General features: G+C 40.2%; 1 protein-coding gene and 1 pseudogene across 2 annotated transcripts in view; both read left to right on the top strand.

Moving 5' to 3' along the window:
• Positions 1-27,819, top strand: part of Thada (THADA, armadillo repeat containing) — a 384,981-nt gene that overhangs the window by 192,345 nt on the left and 164,817 nt on the right. For both annotated transcript variants that reach the window (XM_023711247.1, XM_023711248.1), the window contains one exon: positions 3,515-3,683. In XM_023711247.1, coding sequence (XP_023567015.1) covers positions 3,515-3,683 — 169 coding nt within the window. The remainder of the gene's footprint in view (positions 1-3,514; positions 3,684-27,819) is intronic.
• LOC111815704 lies at positions 15,705-16,227 on the top strand (annotated as a pseudogene).

Raw genomic sequence — 27,819 nt, 5'->3', positions numbered from 1 at the left:
GGTGGGGGGCGGCCCAAGGGGGTGGGAGAGGGTCCAGCCCACACTGCGCCTGGGCTGGTACTGGTCCAGCCGGCGCAGGGTAGCAGGAAGCTCTCCGCACACTCACTGGACCTGGGCTAGGACTCTGCATGACTTTTTTTAGGAGTGGTTTAATGTTGCTTTTTAACCTGGTTGTGTGTTTAAAAAATACTGTACTACAGGGTATACAAAGTAGAATGTACTGGCACTTTTCCTACTTTCCATTCTTTCTCCTATATGGATGCCAGACTTCTTTGGTAAGTAGTCATTTGTTGAAGGTCTGGAGCAAAAGGGGAGAGACTCTTTTCATGTAGGGTTACCGCTAATTGGAAACTAAATATCTGTAACACGTCAGTTATTTGTTTTTGAAGGGAAACATTTACATACAAGCCCTTTCCGTGATATAAAACACACTAACACAAAGTGTGTACGTCCTGGTGCTGGGGGACAGACAGAAGGAAAGCTTCTGACAAATGACTGTGCCAGTGAGGTCATTTGCTAATTAAATTTCAAAGCATTTTCAGAGTTCATTCGCTTTCTTTCTTTCTTTCTTTCTTTCTTTCTTTCTTTCTTTCTTTCTTTCTTTCCTTTCTACTTCCTTTTCTTTCCTTCCTTCTGCCAGAGAACTTTGACAACAGATATTTATTTATTCAGATGTATGCCTTTATTCCTTGCTTTGCCAATCAGGCAGGCTAAGTAGTTTGCTTTTTGATGATCAGTCAAAGAGACCAAATCCCATATCTTCATCTGACTTCTCTGATGCTTCCTTGGTTCCCACCTCAGCTGGGACAGCTGCAGCATTGGTGGCTGTAGTGACAGGGCAGCAGCCACAAATGCAGATGCATCAACCAAGAAGGCCTTGACCTTTTTAGCAAATGGGAAAGTGTAATCAGCCTCCACAGACAGAGCCAGGACCCGCTTGTACCCAGTGATGATAGAACGGAGCACTGATGCAACAGTTGGGTAACCAGTCTGCACACAAATGCTGGCAACGTTGCAGACATCCTCCAGTTTCCTCTGTAATGTCAAGCACTTCAGGCTTGTGGATGCTGTCATTAACAAACACTTGCTGAACGATCAGCTCAAAGTAGAATGCAGAGACAGATGTTCAGTGTGAGGGGTGAACATCACGCTGAGGGGTGCCTCCTTAGCTCCCACTTTGTCTCCAGTCCCTATGAGCTCTTCCTACTTTGTTTTCTTTTCTTTTTTTTTTCTTTTTTCTTTTCTTTGTACAATGACATTTTCTCCCCTCATAGACCAAAGCAAACATTTTCTTGTATTTACTAATTACAGATTAAACATTCAATCATTTTAAAGGAAAATAAATGAAAGAGTGGGTGGAACTTTTGGAACCTAGTCAGTGACCAGGAGGAACTCTAGCTCCTATGGTAACCGTAGCTCTCAGGGTCTTCCCAAGGGAGTGATGTGGTGTGAGCACTTCCTCGTCCCAATTCTGTGTGCTGACAAAGCTATCTGCAGGCCTCCCCATCTCTGTGCAAGCTGGCACAGTGCTGTCACATGCCCTGTACCTCTCCTCCTCCCCTTACCTCCTCCTCCCCCACTCCACACCCATGATGAATTCCTACTCAGGTCATTCCCTTCATACAGAAATTTTGTCTGTATTTATTGTCACATTAGGGTAAGTGTCAGTGACTCCTCTAGGGGATAAAAGCATTTCAGTCATAGGGTTCTATCTCTCTGCATGCTAAGGTTGCATGGCCCTGTGGTCCTAGTGGATCACATCTTAATAATAATTCTTTCTTAGAACATTGATTAATTTCTTTTTAAAGTTTAAAGACCATTTCCTTCCCCTACAGAGTCTACAGTGTTCTGATCTTCCTCACTCATCTTGATATCTAAGACATTTCTGTAAGTTTAGTTGTTTTTTTAGTTAGATAAAGGATCATGTCTGGAGAGTTTTAGTCAAATGTTTATTTAAGGTAGTACTTGCCATATTGGACTCTCTCTCAGACTTTCAATGCCATACCTTTGAAGGCTATCTAGCACGCAACTTCAACAAAATGGTTGTGGCCTGTCAAGCTCAGAGTGTTTGCCAAGTCAAGAAGACCTTGGATGACCAACATTTCTAGAGTCTTTTCTGGAATCTCAAAACTGTACTTGTTGATGATTTTCACTTATTTAAGAATCAACTTTTATCCAGTTGTTTGGCTTTGAATAAACCCAAAGGCAAGGATTTGGTCTCTGAGACCCACCCCACTCCTGGTTCTTGGTCCCTGCTGCAGTCAGACAGCTCCTTATACCTTGAGCATTTCTGCTCTTGCTTTTTGTTGTTGTATTTTAAGGAAGGGTCTACAGGGTGTTCAGGGTCTCACTACTAGAGCGGACTCATAGTGATCCACCTGTTTTACAGCCTCTCAAGAGCTGGGATTACAGGCATGTGCCACCACACTGTCTCAATCGCCTCAGCGCGCCCCAGGGGCAGGGCTGGCATGGCAGGCCCAGGGATCAAACCCCTGACTGTTGCACCGGCTTGCAGGTGCAGTAATCCACTGAGCTATTTGGCTGGCCCTTTCTGTCCTTGCTTTGTACACCACACATGCTGGCTAAACACCTTCCTGTTTTCTCTTGTCTGCTTGAATTATGCTTTCCTGCTTCCCATTCTTCCTTTTCTGATTTCCTGTAGCTGTACTGCCAGCATCATTTGCTTACCATTTTCTCCAACTGTAGTGTGCTCTTGGTCATATCCTCAAATGTATATCTTCTCTTAACAACCAGACTATGGGATCCTTAGAGGCAAAGGTGATCTTACTTTTCACAGCATATATCACAGTGCTTTTTTTTTTGGTTTTGTTTTGTTTTGTTTTTAGGCAGGGTCTCACTGTATGGCCCAGGCTGGCCTTGAACTTGTGGCAGTCCCCTTGTCTCAGTCTTCCAAGTACTGGGATTATAGGCTTTTGCCACCACACCCAGCTTTACAATGCTTTTTGCTCATGTTAAGCACCCAGTAAATAACAAACATTTTCATTGTTGAAAAGTAAGCCATTTTTGTTATTTTATTTTTTCCAAACCAAATGTCTAAATTTAATCCCATGATGGAAATATTGTGTGTGTGTGTGTGTGTGTGTGTGTGTGTGTGTGTCCATACTACCCTGGATCAGACTCTTGGGTACATTTGCAAGACCCTAGTGCCTGAGAAACAAATCACAAACAGATTTACAGGTTCATGGGAGTGAGTCAGTATTTTAACAGGACTTGTGCTGCCACACAGGGGTGCTATACTTTGGAGGGGGCCCTTCTATACAAACTCCTGTAATTATATTCGTTTAAAAAACAAAGTTACTTGTAGCACTGATGCAAATACAAAACAACATCATTTGGAATAAATGAAGTACTGTATAGGAAACATTTGGCATAGGGAGCATGTCCTGCCACCTCTCCCTGGGCTGTTTGAGCCAAGGTGGGTAAGGCATCCATCTGTACAAAGACACAGATATAAGGCAGCACTGAATGGGTTTGTGCTTTTCTTTCCTCCTAGGTGTGGTCGCTCCCGTATCTACCGCTCCCGGGAAATGGCAGCCCGTGCTTTGGTCCCACTTGTTATGATAGACCAGGTTCCCAGTACAATCCGAGCCCTGCTGGGTACACTCCCCAGCTGTACTGACCAGCGTTTCCGGCAAAACCACATTCATGGGACCCTTCTCCAGGTAAGTAAGGTTACTTCTTTGTATGCTTTTTTCATCTCAAACATGACTACTGTGTGACACAGTGTTTCTGGCAGATTATCTTTTGTACTATCCACGTGTTTTCTACAACGTACTTCTTTATATTAGGTATGCTGGCAGACCACTTTCCTGAAGACCACTTTCTACCCACGGGAAGCTATGAGTCTTCCTTGAGAGTAGTTTGCTAGGAGGTAGGGAGAGAGGTTAGACACGCCAAGGAAGAGTTTATCCCACAGTGCAGAGCCGAGATATGTGGAAACCACAAACCTTTCTTTTCCTGCTTTCTCTATGTTATGAAGGAAACATTTATTTTGAGTAAGTATACAAATTAATTTATTGTTAGCAGAAAGAAAAGATTTAAGTACAAGGAATAAAGAAAAAGACTTCTTGGTGAGACTGTCCTGTGCAACCTCAACTTCAGGACAGGTGGTGCTCGCTAAATCTTTAGCACACATGCTGTTGTGGTCCCACATAGAGTGGGGCTGCAGATGGGATTTAAATGTCAGGTCGTTTTCCTGGTATGTGAGAAGGGCGAGTTGGCCTCATGATCCCCATAGCTGTCACAAGTGCAAGGTCCATGCTGCCGAAGTGGGAGGCAGTGTGTGGAAGGTTCCCAGCATGGGCTTGGAGCTGACCAGCTAGGCTATGAATCAGATACCTGTCCTTCACTACCTGTGCATCTGCATGTTCATTTTTGAAATTAGGGTAACAATGAGTGGTGTATCCTTCAGCTAGGCATGGTAGCACACCCATGTAATCCCAGCATTTAGGAGGCTGAGGCAAGAGGATCGCCATGAATTTAATTTAAGGCCAGCCTGACCTGCCTAGCAAGACCGGGTCTCAAAGCAAACAGATAAACAAAAAGTAATATGTACTTGATAGAGATTTTAAGGAAAATAAATTAAATTAATGCATATGAAGTGTTTAAAACAGAACCTGGTATAGAGTAAGATATATAATTATTATAATTTTAACAAGTAATTAATAGCTAATTCTCCACAGGTGATAATACAAGATAAACTCACCTTTTTGCCTTCCTTCCCTGGCTGTTTTGTATGTCCAGCAACTACTCACTGAGTGCCTACTGCATCCTATAGTGTCACAATCAGAACAGGGGATCCTTGCCAGGGAGGAGATGAGAATAAAAAATGAACAGAAAATCACAACATGGTGTGTGAAGTGCTAGCCACACACATGGCAGGGCCACCTGACCTATGTTCAGAAAATCATATGCACACCAGAAGAAGTTAGCCATACGAAGGGGGGAATTTCCTTTGCAGGGGGTGCATCGTTGAGAAAGGCTCTGGTAGGTGAGAAATCTGCCCCTCTGCAAGCTGCAGGTTAGGGTAGGACTGAAGTTCTAGGCTGATGGCTCTCAAATTGGTCTCAAGACTTCATTACAGGGGCTGGGGATTTGGTTCAGTGGTAGAATGCTTCCAACCTAGCAAGTTGGAAGCCCTGGATTTGGTCCTCGGCACCAAACACAAACAAACCAAAAAAAGACTTCATTACACTCTTAAAAGTTATTGAAGATCCTCAGAAGATGTTGCCTGTCAATATTTAATGAGAAAATAAAACAGAAGATGTATGAAAACACAGGACCCAAAAGCACATACTCCATTAATTGTCAGAGTGAGGGGCTGGGTTGATGGCTCAGTGGAATAAGCACTTCCCTGGCAAGTGCAAGGGCCTGAGTTCAATTCCCAGTTCCCAAAAAAAAAAAAAAAAAAATTGTCAGAGTGAGACCAGCTCACGTCCCTTGTTGCCTTTGGCAGACTCTACTGTATATCCTGAGAAAATGAAAGTAAAGGAAGAAATTAAGATCTTAGCATCACTTTGAAAGTAGTTTGATCTTGTGTACCTCTGAAAACAGACACAGGATACCCCCAGGAGATAATACAAGATAAACTCACCTGAACTTTTTTATTTACTTTAGTGCTAGGGATTGAGCCCTGGGCCTTTTCACTTGAGCTACACCCCCAGGCCTACTTCTTTTAAAACGTTAAGCTTTGGAGTTCCCTGGCTGGGTTCAAAACTGTCATCTTCCTGCCTTAGCCACCTAGAATGCTGGGAGTATAGGTGCATGTTGGAACTCCCAGAGTCCACAGTGCACTTTGGGATCATCTGCTTTGTGTTATGTGTAGCAGGAGCACTCCATAGTTTCTTATTATGAACCCTTAAGTGCTTATCTCCTTTGTGGCCTCATTGTACATTCCTGTGATGAAGAGGGGATAGACTTATTGTTACAAGGGTGGTTCACAGTGGCCCAAAGACGTTAGTGCAGTTAGGGCCTAACCAGAGACTTCCCCGAGGTCTTTGGGCCTGTCAAACTGCTCCACCTCGGAGAAAAGCACCTAGTAACAGTGGGCAATGTGAAACGGGCTTTTCAAAGTACCAACTGCAGTGGAGTTAGAATGAAGGCCCAATTGATTGAAGGGGGTTGCCTCAGGGTGTCTTTGTTGATAGTCTACTCTGGATGAACTTTGTCAGGCATAGTGTGGTTGGAATTGCTCCTCCCCTTTTTCATTAGTTAGATGAATGCCCCTGACGAGTCGTATCTCACCACCACCACCACCATCACCACCACCACCACTGCTGACGGCCTGGCTGCATTTCATCAGTCTGTCCAGCAATCACACATAATCTTTGCTCTATGTCTGGGCTACAGTATTTTAAAGTTGACTTTGCTATATGGTGAAACTATGGAAAGATAACTCTCTTCCTTAGTGCTGGCATTGTCTGGTTGTTGCTCTTATTCATAATGCTGGTGATGTGAAGGGCTTGTTGGAAGACATGTTGTGGATGTCTCATCCACAATGTTGTGGATGTTGGGTATTGTGTTTCTGTTGTCAAACACACTCCTGCCTTTTAAAGGTGTTTTAGTCTGATCAGAAAAAGGATGTCAAAGACACGTGCTAAATCTTCTGTCATGTTCATCTGAGTGTCACATCTGTGTTGTAAGGGCTTTCTTTCACTCTGTGGTGCTTCGTGGAGAAAGCACAAGGGGTTAAGTTGGGAGGCTCTTTTTCTCTCTTGGTTCTACACCCTGTAGGTTCCTTCTCAACATAAAGCTACCTTTGAAACCAGTAAAGGTCTGCACCTGGAAAAAAGATGTTAGGGATCGAGAGGAATGATAATCTTCATGGGACCTTCCGAGCCAGCTAAGTAAATATAAGACTGTTATTTTTTTCAAAAGCAGGAAATCATTTTGTAATCAGAAAACAAATTCTTTCACAGAACATTTTCTTGAATTATACATTTTGACTTTGAAAATGTTTACATAAATATATCAAACCGCAGAGTGTTTCTATAGTATACCTTTAAAACAAGAAATGTGCTGATCTCTGAATTTTTTGAGATTAGAAGAAAGACTCAAGTTATGACTTGCAAAAAAAAAAAAAAAATACATGTGGGATTCATTTCTTAATCGTTTTCAGAATCAGAGGTTCATAATTGTAATGTTGAAATAGATGGAAATACACATTTGAAAAGGTGAGCTTATGCACAGATTCGTAAAAGCCAAGGGTAAATGACATTAAATCCCAATAGAGGCCAGATAAAGAGCCGTGGACATTACCTCACTTGGGAGCCACACTGGCAGGGCTGCCCTGACTCCTAAATAGAATTAACTGTCTGTTTTTATTGCCAAGATTCTTCATGTTGGAGACTTAACATTATTACTAGTTTACTTATCACTCTTGAGAAATCATATTGGAGTCCAGAACATTCTCTTGTATTCAAGGAGAATTTGGCCAAGTCATGAAGAAAGATTTATTCTGATCCTTGTGTATTTAACTCATATTTTGGTGTTTCATATGGAAATATATGCCATTTGAAGAAAGAGTTTTGAATTTTGAGTTTGTTCCTTTCTTAGCTCTTTTGTTTGTCATGCTTTTATAAACATAAAAGGTGATCTGTGCTCTCTTTCTTTTTTTTTTTTTTTTTTTTTGGCGGAACCGGGGATTGAACTCAGGCCCTTGCACTTGCCTGGGAAGCGCTTATTCCACTGAGCCATATCCCTGGCCCTTGTGCTCTCTCTTTAATGATGTGGGTGAAATGCTTCTTTCTGCTTGCTGTGCTGGGAGTCCAACCTAGAGTCCTGTGCATGCTAGGCAAGCCTGCACCACTACACTTCATATTCTCAGCATGGGTAATGTGAGGTACGCAGTTGAACTAAATAAGCTTGTGGTCATGGAGACAAACTACTTTTGTATATATTTGAATATTCCAGGCAGAAGTGTTCTTTTCTCTTTAGTTAATCCAAATAATCCCTTCAGTGCCACACACTGCTTTTTCTTCTAATGCTGATACTACATTTTCTCAGCTTTTTACTAGCAGAATCTGTTAAACATTTTGATTCTTTTGTTTTTTCTTCCAAATTTGGAGCTTTGATTTTGGCTTTTGTGAATTATGAGTCAAAAAGATTTTACTTTTCTGTCTGTAGAGATAATAGGCAATAAAGTATTAGCCAGGAGTTAACTTCAGAAAGTTTACAATAAGAGGAATAAAATTAACATTTTCAGTACCTCCTGGTTTCCATGTGTATTGTATATGTGATTTTATTTACATTCTTTCATTGATAGTCCTTCATGGTAAGACAGACAAGTGTCAGTATTTTCTGTGTATCTTTTCTCCATTCTCTCTCTCTCTCTCCCTCCCTCCCTTCCTTCCTCTCTCCTTTCCTCCTTCATTCCTTAATGTAGAAATTGAGGTAAGCCTAAGAGAGTGCCTTGTATAAAATCACAGAGATATTAGAAGACCTGTTTTCTTTTTCACTTTAGGAGGTACTGCCTCTCTGATAATTGATGAAAGTAACAACTTTTTGTGGCTAGGGAAATTAAACCAATAATTCATTTTGTCCTTTGTTACTTAATTAGTCTTCATTCTTGTGTGATGTGATACCTCAACTTTGGAGGCTATTTTAGTTATGTATCTCTCTTTTTTTTTTTTTTTTTTTTTAATTTATGTGTGTGTGTGTGGCCAGCTCAGTCCACCAGGGGGCGGGGCTGGCTGGCATGTGGTGCTGGGGGATTGAACCGTGGTCCCTGGGCTTTGCTAAGCTTGTTCTAAGTAGGTGCTTTAGACCACTGAGCCATCTCACCAGCCCTAGTTATTTATCTCATTGTTGAGATAAAATACCCAACACCCAAAGTTAAAGAAGGAAAGGTTTATTTAGTTCACAGTTTGTAGAAGTTTTAGTTCATAATCAGTTGGCTCCAAGGCAGGATGGTGCATGGCAGAGGGCAAAGGCTCCTGGTAGTAGAAGACAGGAGAAGCAAGCAAGCAAGCAGGAGGAAAAAGCAAGCCTCTTTCTGGCTAAGTCTGGGCTGCTAGGGTTAGGGCAGTGCCAATGCAGTGGACTGATCCAACAGTCACCCTTAATCCCAACACCTTTAATCCCAGCACTGAACCATGAACCAGTCACAAACTCTAGATTCAGCTACCTCTGAAAAAGCCCCATGTAAAAGTGCCTAAGGCTTTGGGGGGACATCTAGACACAAACCTTAACAGAAGTATCATCTAGATGGACAGAAGTTACTGAAACCCAGAGATGTTGTATCTCTGGATGATGTACTATATAACCTCCAGTTCTCCCTCCATTTGACTGTCACCATTTCTCTTTGGTCTTCTACTTAAGACTCCTTTGAAGTTCTTGCCTCCAGTAAGGTTAGCTGTGGGTAGGAAACCAAATGATAGCTCAGTGACCAACGAGCACAGGTAAAAATGACAAAGAGGCAAATGATAAAGCAGCTGGGCAGGGCTTCAGACATGAAAGGAGACTGAAGGGAAGGCCACTTCTGCATTATGCTGATAGTGTCTGTGTGGTGGCTACAGTTAGGATCCTTACACGGGTGGGAACGGCATTGCTGGGCTGGTGGGGACAGTGTGAGCACTAAAACAGAGGAAGATCTTGATACTTACCTTTACGGGGAAAAGAGCAGAAACCTGGCAGGAACTAAAGATAAACCAATCCAGAAAACTTGTTGATGCTGTTGCTGATCACGCAAGAGTGGACTATCTATCACTACAGACACAAGCAAGAGCAGCGAACAGAAAGTTCAGTGATAGAGGTAGGTAACAGCAGGCTGGGGAGGTGGCTCAGTAGAATAAGTGTTTGCCTGGCAAGCACGAGGGCCTGAGTTCAATCCTCGGTTCTGTAAAAGAAAAAAAAAATAATTAAAAAAAATAAGGTAACAATACGTATTTGTAAAGAAGGGGGGGGGGTTAACGAATGTTGTTTAATTAGTACGTGTGATAAAATAGAATTTAAAAACATTATTTTCATCTTTGGAAAGGTTAACCATAGAAGATATCTTGTGCTTTAAGAATTCTAATTTTTATACCTCTTAACAATACATAATTGTGACACATAAAGTAAAATGCTCAAGCTCTCCAGAAGTGGAATATTATTTTATGGGTTCCATTTGGTGACCTAAAATGTTGGCCTATGTCCATTGTTGTTTATTTTATATCCAGAAAATATAATTTTAGAATGGAAAATCAAAAACAAAAGCATGACATTAGGCTGATGTTGTAATTTATAAATGGATTGCTTGTCAGTGTGCTTTCTTCTGGAATGAATCATAATTTAATGAAAATGCTCATTCTTTTCACTGGTAGTCAGATTTGCTGTTCCTTTTTGACAACTCCTGTTAACGTAAAAGGAGAAAGATCTAAGTTGCTAGGAAGGCTCCCAATCCAGGAAGGGCCAAGGCAGAATTTCCCAGTGCCCCGGCCGTACATGTGCCAAGATATTTATTGACTATTCTAGTTCTCAGGGAGCCTGAGCGTGGCCTGCGGGGCTGGAGACACTGGGTAGTTAGCTGCACCTGGGCGCAGCAGCCCTTTTATCCCAGAGTGCCAAAGGAAGATTATTTTCTGTGTGCCTTGATGTGAAAAAGATTGGGAAGCACTGGGCTCTTAAAAAAAAAAAAAGGCTAAAGTAAACCTTGTTAAATCTTACCTTTTGGCAGTATATTCCTTACTGGGTATAAGCCCAGAAAAGTCATTTTTAATTAAAATGCTACTTTTGAAGACGAGTAGATGAGTTAATTCCTTCCTTACAAATTCCCAAAGCATTTATCGGTGAGGTACTACTTAGGGCGCTTTCTCTGGGTGTTGGCAACAGTGCTTAGCTGCTAGGTTCGTATTGTTTACCAGGCACTGTTGTTTTATAATGCTCAAGCTAGCAGGCAAAGGCATGTGGGACTTAAGGGATGGCTGGTTGATGCTTATGCAGTTGTTTGTTACTGTTCAGAGTCAGAGTTGGGGAAGAAATGGTGAAGAGAATAAATGTTTTTTCCCAGGTACTCTGTGTGAGTGTGTGTGTGTGTGTGTGTGTGTGTGTGTGTACATATGTTGGACAAGGTGTAAATTATTGAATACCTATGCAAGGATAAATGGTAAAAAGTAGAGTTAGGATCCATCCTAGGATTATTTAAAGCTTTTGAGTTTGTGCAAACCACTGTACTATATTGCTTTCCTTTTTTTTTTTTTTTTCTTTTAATGTATTTGGTACAAGGTCTCACTATGCAGCTCAGATTTGTAGGGATCCACCTGTTTTCAGCCTCCCCAGCACTGGAATTACAGGTGTGTGCCACCACGCCTGGACTCGATCGCTTACTCAGCATGCCCGGGGGCAGGGCCAACATAGCATGCCGTACTGTGGATCAAACCCCAGTCCACGTGCCCGCCTAAGCAGGCACTTAGTCCACCAAGCTATCTTGCAGGCCCTACTTTCCTTTTTTTTTTTTTTTCTTTTAAAAAATATTTTTATTGAGAAACAACAGTGAGAAAGTTTCACATCCAATTACTAGTACATTTTCAATAATTAATACATTACATATTGTTGTCTTAGTGGTTATTCATTGTACAAGATGCAGACCTGATATCCTGTCTCAAACATTATTAGAACAAACCTCTCTACTCATAGAATTAAGAGAATGGAGCTGCATATCTATCCTAACTATTTTGAGTATACAGATACAAAATGGTCATTCATTTGTATCACCCTGTTTTGATTAGTTTTGTCAGAGATGGGCATTCCATTGTCATTTAAATACTGTAGGTACATTAATTCAGGAGAATCTCCCAATAATCCATAATAGTAGTGGGTTGGCCCTACTTTCCTAATTGATAGAAAGAACATTCTTTTCTCTGGGGCCTTCAAATTATAGGGTACAATAGAAATGGACATTGTTCATTTATTTAGTTGTTAATTGATACCAAATTCATGCCAAGTACTATTCTAGTACTTGGAATATATTGGAGGAAAAAATAGGCCTTCTCAAAGATTGTTGCTCTCACAAAGCTGATATTCTAGCAGAAAGGTGTTGAGAGCCCAGGAAGCTGGAAAATTGGTCAAATGTGTGTGGGTGGGACTGGGCCTCAGTGGACTAAGGACCTGCTTAGACAAGCACAAGGACTGGGGTTCTGCACGCACCCCACCTCCACCCCTGTGCCAGCCCCACCCTGGGGCATGCTGAGCTGGCCACTGAGATGGGCATGGTGGGGCAGGCCTGTAATCCCAGCACTGGGGAGGCTTAAAACAAAAACAAAATCACTATGAGCCTGAGCTGTGTAGGGAGACCCTGTACCAAAATAAAAAGAAAGAAAAGGGGGAGATGGGGAAGGGGAGGGGAGGGGAGAAGAGAAAAGAAAAATCATATTTCTGAAGATTTACAATAATGAGGATTTTTTTTAATTACTTAAAATTATTTCAATTCCTAATAAGGTTGATTGCTTGTTTTATTGTCCTAAATTAGTATAAAAAAGCTTCGATATTTTACAAACAAATATAGAAGTTTGGAGTACAATGTAAAAGCAGTGCAGTTTAAACAGTCACTTGATTATGACATCCCATTTAAATAATAAAATGCTATTGGTGACCTCCAAAGGGGCACAAGCTATGAGAACTTCTTCACATTGGGGTCAACTTATCCAACAAAGATATAATGTGCCCAAAACACTTCAGATCAACCATTCCTGATTTTCAGACTTTATTTGGTAATATTAATTGGCTCCATCTAGATTTTGGGCTATTTCTCTGGTGTTATTGACTATCATTGTGTCCTTCAGATAAGTTAAATTAATTTGCTTTTTTCAAAGATAGGTCATATTAGGTTAAGTGAGGAAATATATGGCTTCCTCTTCCAAAATGGAGGATATGTATTTATTACTGTACAACAAAAATTCAATTACAAAAAAGGAGGGAAATCAGTCCCTCCAACTTCACTTGTCAGTATACACTATTAATTTTTTTTTAATTCTACAAAAGATAAAAGTACAACAACAGAGAGACAGTTCCATCAAAGAAAAACAAAAAGGATAGGAAGGGTCCTTTAGAGAGATTTCCATGCTGGCCAATAGAAGGGACCCAGCCCACTATTAATCTGGGAGAGAGGATATGCTTGTGTTTTTCCAGAAAATGATGAATGACCTGTTTGGGTACCAGAGCATTCTGTCAGGCTACACCATGAAGCCAAATCTGGAAAAGAAGTTAGTAGCAATGACAAGTTAGTAACGACGTGGGGCCTGTGAAAGAATTGACCAAATGAAAATCTAAGGTCTAAATAGGTGATAAAATACATAAAAACTGAGCTGAGTTTTACTAATATTAAGACAAAAAATATAAAAATACAAAATATACATATTATAGATAAGAGATTTTTATTCCTTCTAAGTTTTTCTGATAAGAGATCTCTGCTTATTGACAAATAACAAGATCTGACTAGTCTATAATTATAAATTTCTAAAAATTGTAATAAAGTTACTATAAGTTAATCTGTCCAGAAATATATAGTTGAGTGCACTCATGATTTTGTAAAGATGTTTGTTTATGTGTTTATTTATGTTGTTCTGTGAACAGCTGTGCCTTTTTTTTTCTTTTTTGATCATTTGTTCATAATACATTTGGGGATATAAACTTAAAAACATGCTTTCTCCTAAGTTACTAGCTGCTCTGATATCAAAATTGGTTTATACATAGTTTATCAAAAGGTTTAAGCTACTTAAGTAAAAATTCCTTAGAGTGGGGAAAAATTATTAGAGAGGAGTCCAATTGATAAATAAGAGATGTGGCCAGCCTTTTGTTCATTAATGAGGAGCTCCTAATAATCTCAATAGTCTCTGAGGAGACACTCTCAATAAATTGGCCATTGGTTAAAAGGGAAAGTTTAAAAAAAAAATTACAATAAGGTTTTCTCTTAAAAAATAGTTTGGTTCGCCGGCAAGCGCAAAGACCTGAGTTCAATCCCCGGTTCCGCAAAAAAAAAAAGTTTTGGTATAAAACTAAATAAAAAAAAACTAAGTGGAGTTCAAACCCTGGTCCCTCATGCCTCGCCAACCCCACCTCCAGGGCACACTGAGCTGGTAACTGAGTCCAGACATAGTGGCACCTGTCTGTAATACCAGCACTGAGGAGGCTGAAAACAGGAGGATCACTACAAATCCGAGCTGCCTAGTGAGACCATGTACCAAGTACATTTAAAAAAATGAAAGCAAATCTAAGGTTTTCACATGTGTATGGTAATTTGTTGTTAATTTCATGATGTATTAAGTGTATTCATGATTCCAGGTACACAGGTCTTCCAAAATATAAAAGCAAGGTTGCTTATTATAAGATTTTCTCTTAGATTCAAAGCTCTGCCTTTAACAAACGCTTGGGATGTTTATCCCCTTTAAGGACAACTAATTAGGTAAAAATTTCTTATGTATTAAATAGAGATGATTGAGTAAAAGTGGCATGTCAAAACAAAAATGTAAGTGTATTACAAAATGTCATCAGGATTGTCCTGCTACAGTGTTATATATGGTCTTGATTTCTAAATTTCTGTATAAAAAATATGTAATTTTTTTAACATTCTATAAGGATTTAAATATTAGAATATCCCTGGCTGTTTGAAAATAACAGTTCCATTTTATGTCTAAAGTATTTAATATTCAGATAGATAATCATATTAAGCTTACTACCTCCCTTAGAGGGTAATGTCATTAAGCCTCTCTTCTGGATGTTTAACAACTAAAGTTTGGAGACTAATAATTAGAGATAGATGGACTAAAAAGATAGCCAATATTTTGGGCTAACCCTTCAGGGTCAGTGAAGACTCAGGACATAAGAAAGCCTTTGCTGTGACATCCTGTAACTCAGTTACATCCCAAATTTGTGATCAAGGAGATTATGGGGCCACTGAGGAAAATGATCAATAATGTGTAATGTGCCTAAGGAGAGTCACCTAGGAAAAAAAATCTCAGGCTTTCACACAAAACAGATGGGTTAAACAATGGCTGTGACTCATCCAGATGGCTGACACTAACAAAAGATCTAAGAGGTGTGGTACATGGCTCCAAGGTAAATCCTGAGGAGATTTCACTGACCTTGCCAGACAGCAAAAGGTAAATTTTGTGTTTATACAGGTCTTGCTTTAACTTGGTTTTAACCATCCAGCAAAAAAGTGTTTTAGAAAATTTCTTTTTAAAAAAAAAATGTATTTAGTACAGGGTCTACAAGGCCTCACTACACGGATTGGACTCATAGTGATCCTCCTGTTTTCAGCCTCCCAAGTGCTGGGATTACAGATGCATGCCACCATGCCCAGTCTCAATTGCAGTCTCTGCCCTGGGGGTGGAGCCAGCATGGCATGCCAGGGATCGAACCCTGGTCCCTGCATCTGCTTAAGCAGGGCACTTTAATTTGCTGAGCTATCTGGCTGGCACCCTCCAACAAAAAAGAGATGTAAAAAGTAATGCCATATTAATATTCTAAGCTGTAAAAGGCTCAAGTCACAACTTCTGACAATTATCAGCTATCCTGATAACTCACTACTATTATGGACCATTGGAATATGGGGTTACATTGCTAAATTCAAGTACTTAAAATCTTTGGGCTGGCATCAAATATAAAAAGTTGCTGTAAAGAGTTCTCCAGGCTCCGGTGTGTCCTGCAGGATGATGTGCCGCCAGTGTAGTCCTCAACTCCTAACTGGCCCATGCACCCCGCGAGTCATGGCGACCAAGGCCATGTGTGTGCTGAAGGGCGATGGCCCAGTGTAGGGCACCATACACTCCAAGCAGCAGGCAAACAGGCTGGTTGTGGTAAAAGGACGAATTACAGGATTGGTTGAAGGCCAGCACAGATTCCATGTCCATCAGTTTGGGATAACACAGAAGACTGTACCAGTGTAGGCCCTCACTTTAATCCTCTATCCAAAAAACACCATGGGCCAAAGGATGAAGAGAGGCACGTTGGAGACCTGAGCAACATGACTACTGGTGCAGATGGTGTGTATCCATTGAGAATTGTCTGATTTCACTCTCTGGGGTAAATTCCATCACTGGCCACAGGATGGTGGTTCACAAGAAACCAGATGACTTGGGCAAAGGTGGAAATAAAGGAAGTACAAAGATAGGAAATGCTGGAAGTCGTCTGGCTTGTGGTGCAATTGGGATTGCCCATGAACATTCACTGCCGTGTGGTCTGCATCCTAGTCACTTGTATCATCCTGCTAGCTGTAGAAATTCAACTTGAAAAGCATTAAATGCTGTAATCTTGGGGGGGGGGAGTTGTCCAAACACAACTTCTTTAACTGCAGTGCAACACACATTTCTGACACAACAAAACAAAAAAGGGGACTATGTTGGGAGCCATGGAAGCTGGGAAATGGGTCAAATGTGTGAAAGCAGGACTAGGCCTCAGTATCTGAAGCAAACAAGCTACCTCAGTCCTGAGATAAGCATCTGGACTGGTTAACATTGGCTGTTAGTCACTAGTCAACCTTGTGTCACACGTTACTAACTTTGCAAAGATAAATAAACATCTATGTTGTTGCTTGGGGGTCATCTTGCCAACCTGGCAGAAGACTCACCACCTAACTCAGCATTTGTCTTCTTGTCTATCTTTTCCTCATTCCTGCCGCCATTGCTCCCTGGGTAGAATGGATTACACTGACACCTATGGATCCTTATAGAAGGGAAGCAGAGAATAAGAAATAATGGTATAATAAAACATAGTGTTTATTATTGGAATGGGCAGATTTTAGAGTTTGTTATGTAGTAATAATTGCTGTGGACAAAAAGGACAAGTAGAGTAAAAAGACTCAGGAATGGGTAAGAAAGGAGGATGCATGGCAATGTTAAATGAAGAACCTGAGTAGTCTCTGTTGAAACAGTAGTGTTTCAGCAAATCCACCAAAACACTAGGGAAAGCTTGGGGAAGGGCTAACAAGTAGACTTCTTCCCAGAAATTTCTTGGTCACACACAGCAGTAGGCAGATGCTCACTGTACGCTTCACTTCACAGAGAAGTGTCAGCCTCATGGGCAGAGGCCAGGAAGGGTGCCATTACCTTACAACCCCGGGTTCTCTAAAAGGGAAGTCTCCACACTCTGAGGACCTGTGTTCCTGGGGCCTCTCTGAAGCCCTTTCCTGTAGGATCTTAGGGAGTCAGGCCTGTCCACCATGGTTCCAGTGAGCTCAGTTGAAGAAAAAAGTAACTGTCCTGTCACTCACTCTATTTAGGCTTTTATTTACAAATATTTATTAGGTGGTTATTAAGTATACAGTACTGTGCCAGGTACCATGGAGGATCCAAAGAAAAGTTAGTGTGTATCATGTTCTCCAAAGCTTATGAGCTGCCATGGTGATAAAATATCATCATTGCAAACAATGACCTAGAAATACATGGCTGCATGTGTCATGTGCCAAGCACATGGACAGGATCGTACCTTTGAGAGGTGAGACCAGGCTGGGTCAGATGCAATGAGAACAGAAGGCTTCATGGGTTCTTGGGCTCTCGAGATAAACCTGTATGTTAACTTCCTGTATCCTGTATTTTCATCTCCTACCCATCTAATTCGTATTGTTTGAGGCGGGGGCTTAGTGTGAGCCAAGGCACTGAGAGGGCAATTGCAGACAACCCAGAGCAGCCTCTCTTATCTGGTCAAGGAGTGTGTCAGGTAGTGTGAGAGATACCACAAAAGGCAGACCAGGCAACCTGTGCCCTCGAAAGCACAAATGGTCGTGTGCGTAAGACTCTGTGAGAAAGTTATTTCTTTTATCCACACTGTTAACTAGCCTTTTACATATAACTATCGTGTACCTTTTGGCAGAGTACTATATAATTTCTAAACTGAAAAGTACCAAAGAGCTGGAAATACATGCTCAAAGAGGTCACTTTTCAGAGTGAGTCTGAGTCATGTCTATAGCCAGCTTGTCTTGTCTAGACCCTGGCTCTGCTGCTTGCTTGCCGTATTTTGGGTTGGTTACTCAATTTATATGCTTCTGCTTCTTCCTTGGGGAATGGGAAAATAAGACTTCGTAAGATAGGAAGATTAAAGAGCCTAGGAAGCCCTGGGATACGTTGTGCCTGTTCAACAGAGGCTGCTCAGAAGAGGCTGATTGCTGCTAGTCCTCGCTGTTGCCACTGCTGTCCCCACCATCATTACCTCTGCTGCTGCTGCTAGGGACAGGTTTATGATCCAGATGTGTGAAGATCACTGATGTAGAGGTGGGTAAAAGATTTTGAGCTAAATTAAGTTGTGATTTAATAAAATTAATATAGATTGAAATAAAACTGCAAAGTATGATGATTGCTACTGATGTGTGTACACAAGAGAGAAGTAAGTTGGGTTTCAGCAGTTCGACTTGACGTGATCCAAAATACTTAACAGAGAGGCTCCTCTGTCAGTGTGTTCTCTGCCTTTCTGCAGACTATACAGAAAGACCAAGAGTAGCTCATATTTTTTAGAGCAGAATTCCTGCCCATTGGGTTGTTATTCCTTGCACCTGCTTTGTTTTAAATTACATCCTCTCCCTCAGACCCCATCAGAGACTTGATGAATCTGGAAGGGAGCACTGTCATGCTGACTGAGGCAAAAGACTCTTGTATCATTCCAAGGGGGGGAAGTAGAAGGAGATAGAAAATCATCCAGGTAGATTAATCCGGTAGATTTTCTAGTACTTTTCCAAGTTCATTTTTTTTTTTCCTTCAGGAGACATGTTTTTCATCTCCTACCCATCTAATTCGTATTGTTTGAGGCATTTTATGACTCAAAATAATTCTGAATATACTTCCCAAGACACAATAGCATAAGCCTCCCCCTGTGTGATATTGGGCTTGTGTTAGTTACTAGAATCTGTGTAAGGCATCTGATGGTATGTGATTCTAGTATATGACAGAATTTGTTTGGTGGTTTCTTAGCCAAGGAAAGTAGTATAACTTGATCTTTACTTTTAGGGTATACCAATCTAATAGGTACTACTTCATTATTTTATTGAGTTAGCATTTTTGAGATTACAGAGTGTATTTGTTCCATAACTATTAGCCATTTAAAAAGCACTCTGGGGTCTGGGAGGTGGCTCAGTAGAATAAGCGCTTCCCTGGTGAGCGCAAGGGCCTAAGTTCAATCCCCAGTTCTGTAAAAAAGAAAAAAAAGGCACTCTAGGCTCTAGATTAGTCAGACTATTTGGCAGCTGCCATCAAGGCCTAATGTAAAATCAGCCATGGGTCTACAGAAAGGTATAACTATATAATGCAACTCATTTCCTATTAACAAACTGATTGTTCATAACACTCTTCTACTTGACTGTACTATATATCTCTACCCTTCCACCCCGCTGCTCTGTGCAGAGTTTCAGTCTCAGCATTGCCATTTATAATAATCTGCTTCCTGAGGGGCCGGGGAGATGGCTCAGTGGAATAAGCACTTCCCTGGCAAGTGCAAGGGCATGAGTTCAATCCCCAGTTCTGCAAAAAAAAAAAAAAGACCAATAATCTGCTTCCTGTTGTTGGACACAATGGCCAACACCACAACTTAAATAAAGGAAACTTTAATTTGGCTCATTCTGGTGAGTTCAGTTCGTGGTAATGGGGTGCAAGACAGAAACGGCAGGAGGAAGCCTCCTTGGCCCATGGCAGCCAGGAAGCAGGGACAAGGATATGGCTTTCCTTTCCAGGTCCTGCCTGTGACCTACGTCCTCTAAGTGCCACCTTGTAACAGCACTTTCAGCTACTACACTCATCAATTGGTGAATAATTACGCCTGAGTATAGTGCCTCCATGAAACAGCAACCTTCTGAAAGCCTCACCTCTGAATACATGAGACTTTGGAGGAACCTGTAGGCCCAACCCATAGCAGCATTCTCTGTTGTGATGGTACATTCTGGTCATTGTCCTGTGTTCCATAGCATTGGGCACAAGATGCCAGTATAACCCCCCCCCATCTTGAGACAACATACAGTGTCTAGATGTGTCACATGTCCTCAAGGTTGGAAGATTGCCTCTTTTTGAGAAGCTTGTTCCATGGCATCTGTGGTTTTTCCCATTGTCCTATGGGATAAGGCAATATATAGTTCTCTTAAATTCCCATGGCCATGAAGTAAACCATTCCCAACCCAGTAATGAGTTGTGGCTCAGCAAGCTGCAGCGAGCTATTCATAGAAATAAAGGAATGGGAGATCATTCAGAGGGGGATAGAAAACTCAGATGAAATGACAGAGGTCCTGTGCTCCGTTCTAGTGCTCTCCTGCATCCTGCCCCCACTTTCCTGTTTCCCCTTTTCACTCTCTCCCTTCCTCTTCCTCTACCCTCCCCTTCTAACCCTGGAGAAGTGCCATGAACACATAAGCCGACTCACTTTAAAATTCAGCTGCTGCGGGGTTACATTATGTCCTGTCCCAACCTGCCTCTGATCCACTTGTGCAATGTATAGTTGTAGCTTAATTCTGCCCTCCCCGCACTCAGGGCACATAACAAAACTCTAGGTTCCACTTACTAAGGGGAACTTTGGAAAATAACACATAATTAGAATTTTCTCCCTATGCATTACTGGTTATAATTGCCAACTATTTCATGAGCTGCTCCTGGTGGCGGAGGCCTGGGGGTAGGGTGGTAAGAGTCCATGTGGATAAACCTTCTTTGAGAACAGAGGTTCTACTGAAATTTTAACCCAAGACATCAAAATTTAAATTTTGAATTAAATATAAAGCTTTTTCCAGACACCCAGATTTTAAAATTGAAAAACAAAACTAGAAGATAAATCTAGAAAAGGGTGCTGTGACTTCTTAAAAATGTCATGACACATAAAAATAAACTTTTCAAAGTACATTCCTAATACTTCTTTGAAGAATTGTCAAATAATTTGTGAGCATGCTTTTTTTGTCCATTTGAAGGAAAGGTACAACCATACATTAGAATGCAACATTTCTCTTTCACATGCAGGCATGAGTTCAAAAAAAAATGGCAGAAAATTAAATATTACTTGAATTTTATGCATTTTTTTTGTACCTTCTCTTCACATCATGTGAATAGAATTGATGGTAGAGATACCTTGTACCTCGGAACCTTAGCTCAGGCTGAGGGGGCTGTTGGCCTCCTGCCACATCCTCCACCTTTCTTCTCTCTGTGCATGGGATGTGTGTCACATGCTTCAGCTGGTAGCAGGCCAAAGCTGTTGCTAGGTATGTGCGGAGACCAGAGATTCCAACCTGGAGTCACGCCTGTATTGAATAGGTAATCTAGTTTTACTAGGAGCTTTGGAATTTTTGTATTTGAGATCCCTTTTTTAACCTCTGTAAAGTGAAATTTCTGATGAAAGGAGACATTTTTCATTAACTTCCTGAGAACCGTATTTCTAAAAAGTGGTCTAAAATTGTTTGAATTTTTTTATATCAACTAAATTGAAAAGACTGTTGTTAGTGTGACTTTGAAGAGTTTAACAAGGGCAAGAAAATACTATCATCTTTGTTAATCTTCAAAAAGAGCAATATAATTAAAACATCTTATGTGTGCTGTTTGACTTTTGCCTTATTCACAAAGTAAGCCTTTAAAACTTCATTTCTCCTAGACAGTAAGATAGGAATTACATGTACATTTAAGTTCATTAAACTTAATGACTGTAGACTTTTTCTTCCTACATTACAGGATATATAGCAATTTTTATAACTTACATTTTCGAAATGCAGTATTAGTTCCCTACTTTATATTTGATGTTTTCAAATATGTGAAACATGTACTTATCCAGTTACCAAGACTGTTCTTGTACTGAAAAGCAGTATTCATTGATCAGATTATTTGAGAGGAAATTTAAGGGGTTGGGGATTTGGCTCAGCAGTAGAATGCTTGCCTAGCAAGATGGAAGCCCTAGGTTTGGTCCTCAGCACCAAAAACAAAAAATAAACCTCTCCTATTTGAGAAGAAATTTGCATAGGGATGAGTTCCGATTCTCACATACATATTTAAAGAACAGAGATGCTGTGCAGTAATTTTTATTGAAATTCATGATTAATATACAAACATGTGCATGAGTACATTTAGGATGAAGGTGTTAGAAGTGAATCTATGTTCTTCACAGGATACCCTGAGGGCGGATTAGAGAGGAATAAATTCCTTTTCCACTAACTTAAAGTCATAAAGTTGTTAATTTTTGAAGAAAATCAGTACCAGTCCCCTCTCCCCAAAACTCCTAAATGATGGTGGGCTCTTGCTTATGCACCCCAACCCTCCCCAAGACTTCTGTGGCTTCATGAAAGGAGACCATCGTGTTCTCATTGTGCTCTGCAATTCCTAGTTGTCTGTCCATTTCAGAAGTTAAATTTGAGATACAGTTGCATTGGTCACAATGAATTTGATCATTTTAAAATTTACATTTAAACCAAATCTTTTGTTTATATTTCTTGATATATTTTTCATCTTTTCATGTTTATTTCTTGTCTCATTGTTAGTTGTCTCTTATAAATAGCACATATCTGGTTTTATTTCTACATACAATCTGATAGCCACTGTCTCTTTTTAAAATAAACTTTTTACTTTAGAACAGTTTTAGATATATCAATGAGTTGCAAAGACAATTGCAGAAGCTTTTCTGTATACCCGTCCCTAGCTTTCACACTGTTACCATCATCACAGTGGAGGAGGCAATTTGTACATTGCTGTTAAATAAATTTTTTGCTAGTTTCCATCTAGTGTCCCTTTTCTGTTCTAGAATCCCATCCAGTTGCCACATTACATGTGGTTGTCATACCCTCTTAAATTTCTCTGTTCTGTGAAAGTTGTTCATATATATTATTATTACTATCTTAACATTGATGACTGTCAGATAGTTTATACTGAGTCCCTCAATTGGATTTTTTTTTAAATAGTTAAGCTAGGAATATGGGGTTTGGGAAGTTACATGCCATTCTTATCATAGTGCATCAAGGGTATGTGTTCCATGCTGTCCATGTCACTTAGCACTGTTGATGTTAACCTCAGTCATGTGGCTGATACGTGATGTTTTCCAGGCTTACCCATGTTACAGTCACTGTCTTCTCTCCTTTCCATGCTCTGCTCTTGGGAAGCAGATTACTAAGTGCAGCCCACACTTGAAGGGTGGGAGGAAGGAAGTTCAGTTCTCTAGGGGAAGTACTTAACTGTAAATATAACTTCTTTGAATTTCTTCTCTGTGGAACGTCTGTTCCCGCTCCATTTATTTATATTTTCAAACATTTATTTAGTGACATTAGTGTGTACTTTTGGTATTTATTTTATACTTTGGGTTATAACCCAATGTTACATTATTTATATTGTGGCTCAAATTATTCTAGCTTCAGCCATTGAGAGCTCTTTTAGGTTGGCTCCTGTGTCCCTTTGATATGTCTCCATCCTTTGGTTTGTTTCTTCCTTTTTGATACCACAAGATACTCTGGACTCACCTGGATATAGAAAGAGTCATTTCTCTACAAGCCTTGGTTCTTTTTTTTAGAGCATATTAGAAACCAAGATGTTCCTTGAGGAGGGGTGGTGTCATTGTGTCTAGATCCTTAGATGGACAAAACTAAGAAATACGCACATATCTATAATAATTTCTGCATCCGCATCTGTTCTATGCTAAGTTTGAGTTCACACTGCTCTCTCTGATTTTAGTACTGCATGGTCCATACTGATTTATTCCCTCTCCAACATAAAAGCCTAGCTCCCATCAGTCACTACACATTTATTTTTTCAATCCCAGTATTCTTCACAGGTGTTTTAGAACTAAGCTCCATTACAGGGATATAGAAAGCCACAGTTCTTTTGTTTTAGTCCTACATTTTTTAGTCTGAACCCTTTTCCAAAGTTATTTGTAGTAAATTAAATTCTTTTCCCACAGTTGGATTCTTTTATTGCCAGACCTTCTTGTTGATTTTTTTATCTGCATTAAAGTTCACTCCTTTTGATGAAAAGTTTAATGTGTTTTGACCTGACTAAACAAAAAATAACCAATCTCTTTAATGAACCAATCTCTTTACTGAACATAGATACAAAATCCTCAGTGAGATACTGGGAAACAGAATGCAGCAAATCATCAAAAGATAATACATCATGACCCAATAGGATTCACTCCAGGGGTGTACAGTTAGTTCAACATATGCAAGTCAATACATGTAATACATCATATAAACAGAAGAAAGAAAAAAAATTGTAATCATATCAATAGACACTGAAAAGGTATTTGACAAACTCCAACATCTCCTCATGATAAAAACCTTGAAGAAAATACAAATAGAGAGTCTTTATCTCAGTCTGGTAAAACTCATCTAAGATAAACCAATGGCCCACATCATACTAAGTGTAGAGAAGCTGAAAGGTTTTCCTCTAAAATCAAGGACAAGACAAAGATGTCTTTTATTACCACTCCTTTTCAGTATCGTTTTTTTGAACATTATCCAGAGCAGTTAGAAAAGAGAAAAAAATAAAGGGGATATGGCTAGGTAAGAAGAGAAGTTGAATGATTGCTGTTTGCAGATGACGTGGTCCTCTGCATAGAAGACTCGAAAAACTCCACCGAAGAACTAGAATTAATAACCAAATTCAGTAATACAGCAGGATTCGAAGTCGGCATTTAAAAATCAATAGTATTTTTATATACCAATAATAAACTGAGAAAGAAATTAGGGAAATAATACCTTCACAGTAGCATCAAGACAAATGAAACATTCAGAAATTAACCAAACTGAGGACATGATCTCTACAATGAAAACTGTAGTACCCTGAAAAAGAAGATGGAAGAGGGCATGAGAAAATGAAAAAGATATCCCCCCTTTCTGGATAGACAGAACCAATATAGTCAAGATGGCCATACTTCCAAAACTGTTATACAAATTCAGTGCGATCCTGATCAAAACACCAATAACATTCTGATCAAAACACCAATAACATTCTTCACCGAACTATAGCAAAAATCCTAAAATTCACATGGAACCAGAAAGGGGAAATCACAAAATCCCATACTTCAATTTACTCTAAAAAGCTACAGAGAGAAAAACGTGAGGGTGTGGGCAAAAAACAAGACTATGGAGCGTAAGAACAGAGTGGAGGATGCAGAAACAACCCAAAGCACCCTCAGCTATTTTATCTTTTTTAATGTATTTAGTACGGAGTCTACAGGGTCGAACTACACAGATTGGACTCATAGTGATCCTCCTGTCCTCAGTTTCCCAAGGACTGGGATTATAGGCCTGTGCCACCACGCCCAGTCTCCATTGCCATCTCAGCACACCCCAGCGGTGGGGCCACCACAGCATGCTGGGGATTGAACCCCGGCCCTGCTATTTTATCTTTGAGAAAGAGCCAAATATTTTCACTGAGAAAAGATAGTTGTTTGTTTGTTTGTTTGTTTGGCAGAACCGAGGATAGAACTCAGGCCCTTGCTCTTGCCAGGGAAGCGCTTATTCCATTGAGCCATCTCCCTGGCCCAAGATAGTCTGCTTAATAAATTGCGCTGGGAAAACTGGGTATCCACTTGCTAAAGATTGATCCTAGACGCATATCTTTCACTGTTCAGTAAACTAAAGTCAGAATAGATCAAAGATCTAAATATTAAAACAGAAATACTTGATCTGCTAAAGACAAAATAGATAAAACTCTTAAAGATGTATACATAGGCAAAGACTTGCTAAACAAATTCCCAGTTGCATAAGAAATAATACTAAGAATCACTAAATGGGATCACATCAAATTAAAAAAGCTTCCACATAGCAAAGGAAACCACCAAAAGAAGGAGAAGACAACTTATAGAATGATTAAAAATTTTTGTTAGCTATTCCTCAGACAAAGTACTAGTATCTAAAATATATAAAGACCTTAAAAAAAAAAAACAAAACAAAAGACCCAGTCAAAAAACAGGTATTTGAAATGAATAGACACTTCTCAGATGAAGAAGTACAGATGACTGATAAGTACAGATGAAGGCATACAAATGGTCAGTAAAGATACGAAGAAATGTTCAGCATTGCTGGCCATTCAAGAAATGCAAATTAATTCAACACTGAGATTTCTTCTCCACAAAGGATGCTGCCGTCAAAGAAATCAACCAGTAACAAATGCTGGAGGGGCTGTGGAGTGAGAGGAACCCTTCTGCATTGTTGGTTGGAGTGTAAACTGGTACAGCCGCTATGGACAGCAATCTGGAGATTCCTCAAAAAACTAGAAATAGAAGTTTCATCTGACCCTGCTATTCCCCTTATAGGTATTTTCCTGAAAGAATTAAATTCCCCATACTACACAGTGATATAAACATCCTGATGCTTATAGCAGCACAATTCATAATAGCTAAATCTTGGAAGTACCCTATATATATGTCCTCCGACAGATGAATGGAGAAGAAAATATGGTATTTATACACAGTGGAGTGTTGCTGCACTGTAACAAAAGTTAAGCTTGAATCTTTTGTAGGAAAATGGATACACCTTGAGACCATAATGTCAAGAGAGGTAAATCAGATGCAAAAGCCTCAGTACCACATGGCTTCTCCTATATAAGAAGCCAGTATATAAATTAAAGTGAAAATAAACGACAGACAATAGGAGAAGAAAAGTGAGAAAGTAAAGTTATTTTAATCCTATGGTCATTGTATGTAACACTGCACCTTGCTTTAACTGTAATTGTCTGGGCATCACCTCAGCTTAGCTCAGCATTACTGACTGAATTTCCAACCCCTCCATGTAAGTGAGGTTATCAGTTTGCTTCCACCTCCAGGCCTGTAGTAATGGCACATATGAACAGCTATTAAATATTAGTAAGAAAGAGGACCATTTCATAAAACGCAAACATTTCATAATTTTACCAAGTTTTCCAGTCCTCTGTCAGGTAGCTCAATGGAGATGCTGCATTTATGTTAAGTCAACACTGCCAACTTCTCTTTCCACTATATTGTACCACTCCCAAGAGAAGATATTCTACCCACCCCCATGGTGCTGAATTGACTATTAAAACTGTAGGTGGCTTTTGCTCATGGCCTCTGCAAATGAGAAAACAGTTCTGCAGAGTCCAGACTTACAGAAGGCTGCAGACCCTGCCTTATTCAGCATATAAATTTCCTGTATCTACAGTGGCTTGGTGTATAGTAGGGGCTCCTGTAGTGTCCACTGAATGTGAAGTCATGCAGGTATTAGGGGCCAGACCCATGAATCTTAATGCCTAGGACAAGCTCTGGCAGTATATCCTACTCTCTGAAGGATACTTACTTAGAGAAAGACATTTTCTTTCTCAGGGCCCTCTTAATGTCAGTAATGACTGACACCCATCTTACTGCATGCTAGTGTAGTATTAAGGCCTCAGTCAGAAAAGTAGCAAGCATCTTGGCTGATAACTCGAAGCAAGTGTTAAGTAATTTTGCTTCTAGGTGGGCCAGAATTAGCCCACCATCATCTGAGTTGTGGCCTTCAAAACCTGAGGCTGAATGTGTAAAATAGGAATCTTCATCATTGCCTGGGGGCATCCTAGTATACCCTAACACCAAATTTAATCTGGGAAAGTGACAAGTGTGCTTTCTGCCACAGAATCAAAGAGAACTTTGAAAATGACTTGAGCTAAATGAGGCCTTATTCTTAGAAGCAAGTGATTTTCATGTGTTTTTGGTTGCGTCTTTTGAGATACAGCCAGACTGTGTAGTTCAGACTGGCCTCAAACTCACAGAAATCCTCTGGGTTTAGCTTCCCAAATTCTGGGATTACAGGCATGTACCACTATGTCCAGTGTTTAAAAAATAATAATTCATTTGTCTCAATTATTCATGGAGGGGGCTGGAGAGATGGCTCAGTGGTCTAAAGCACCTACTTAGAACAAGCTCGGCAAGGCATCAGGGACCGCGGTTCAATCCCCCAGC

This window comes from Octodon degus, unplaced genomic scaffold (genome assembly GCF_000260255.1).
Source record: "Octodon degus isolate 3935 unplaced genomic scaffold, OctDeg1.0 scaffold00020, whole genome shotgun sequence".
Lineage (NCBI taxonomy): Eukaryota > Metazoa > Chordata > Mammalia > Rodentia > Octodontidae > Octodon > Octodon degus.
The sequence above is the reverse complement of the archived record's forward strand: the minus strand, read 5'-3'. Positions and strand labels throughout refer to the sequence as shown.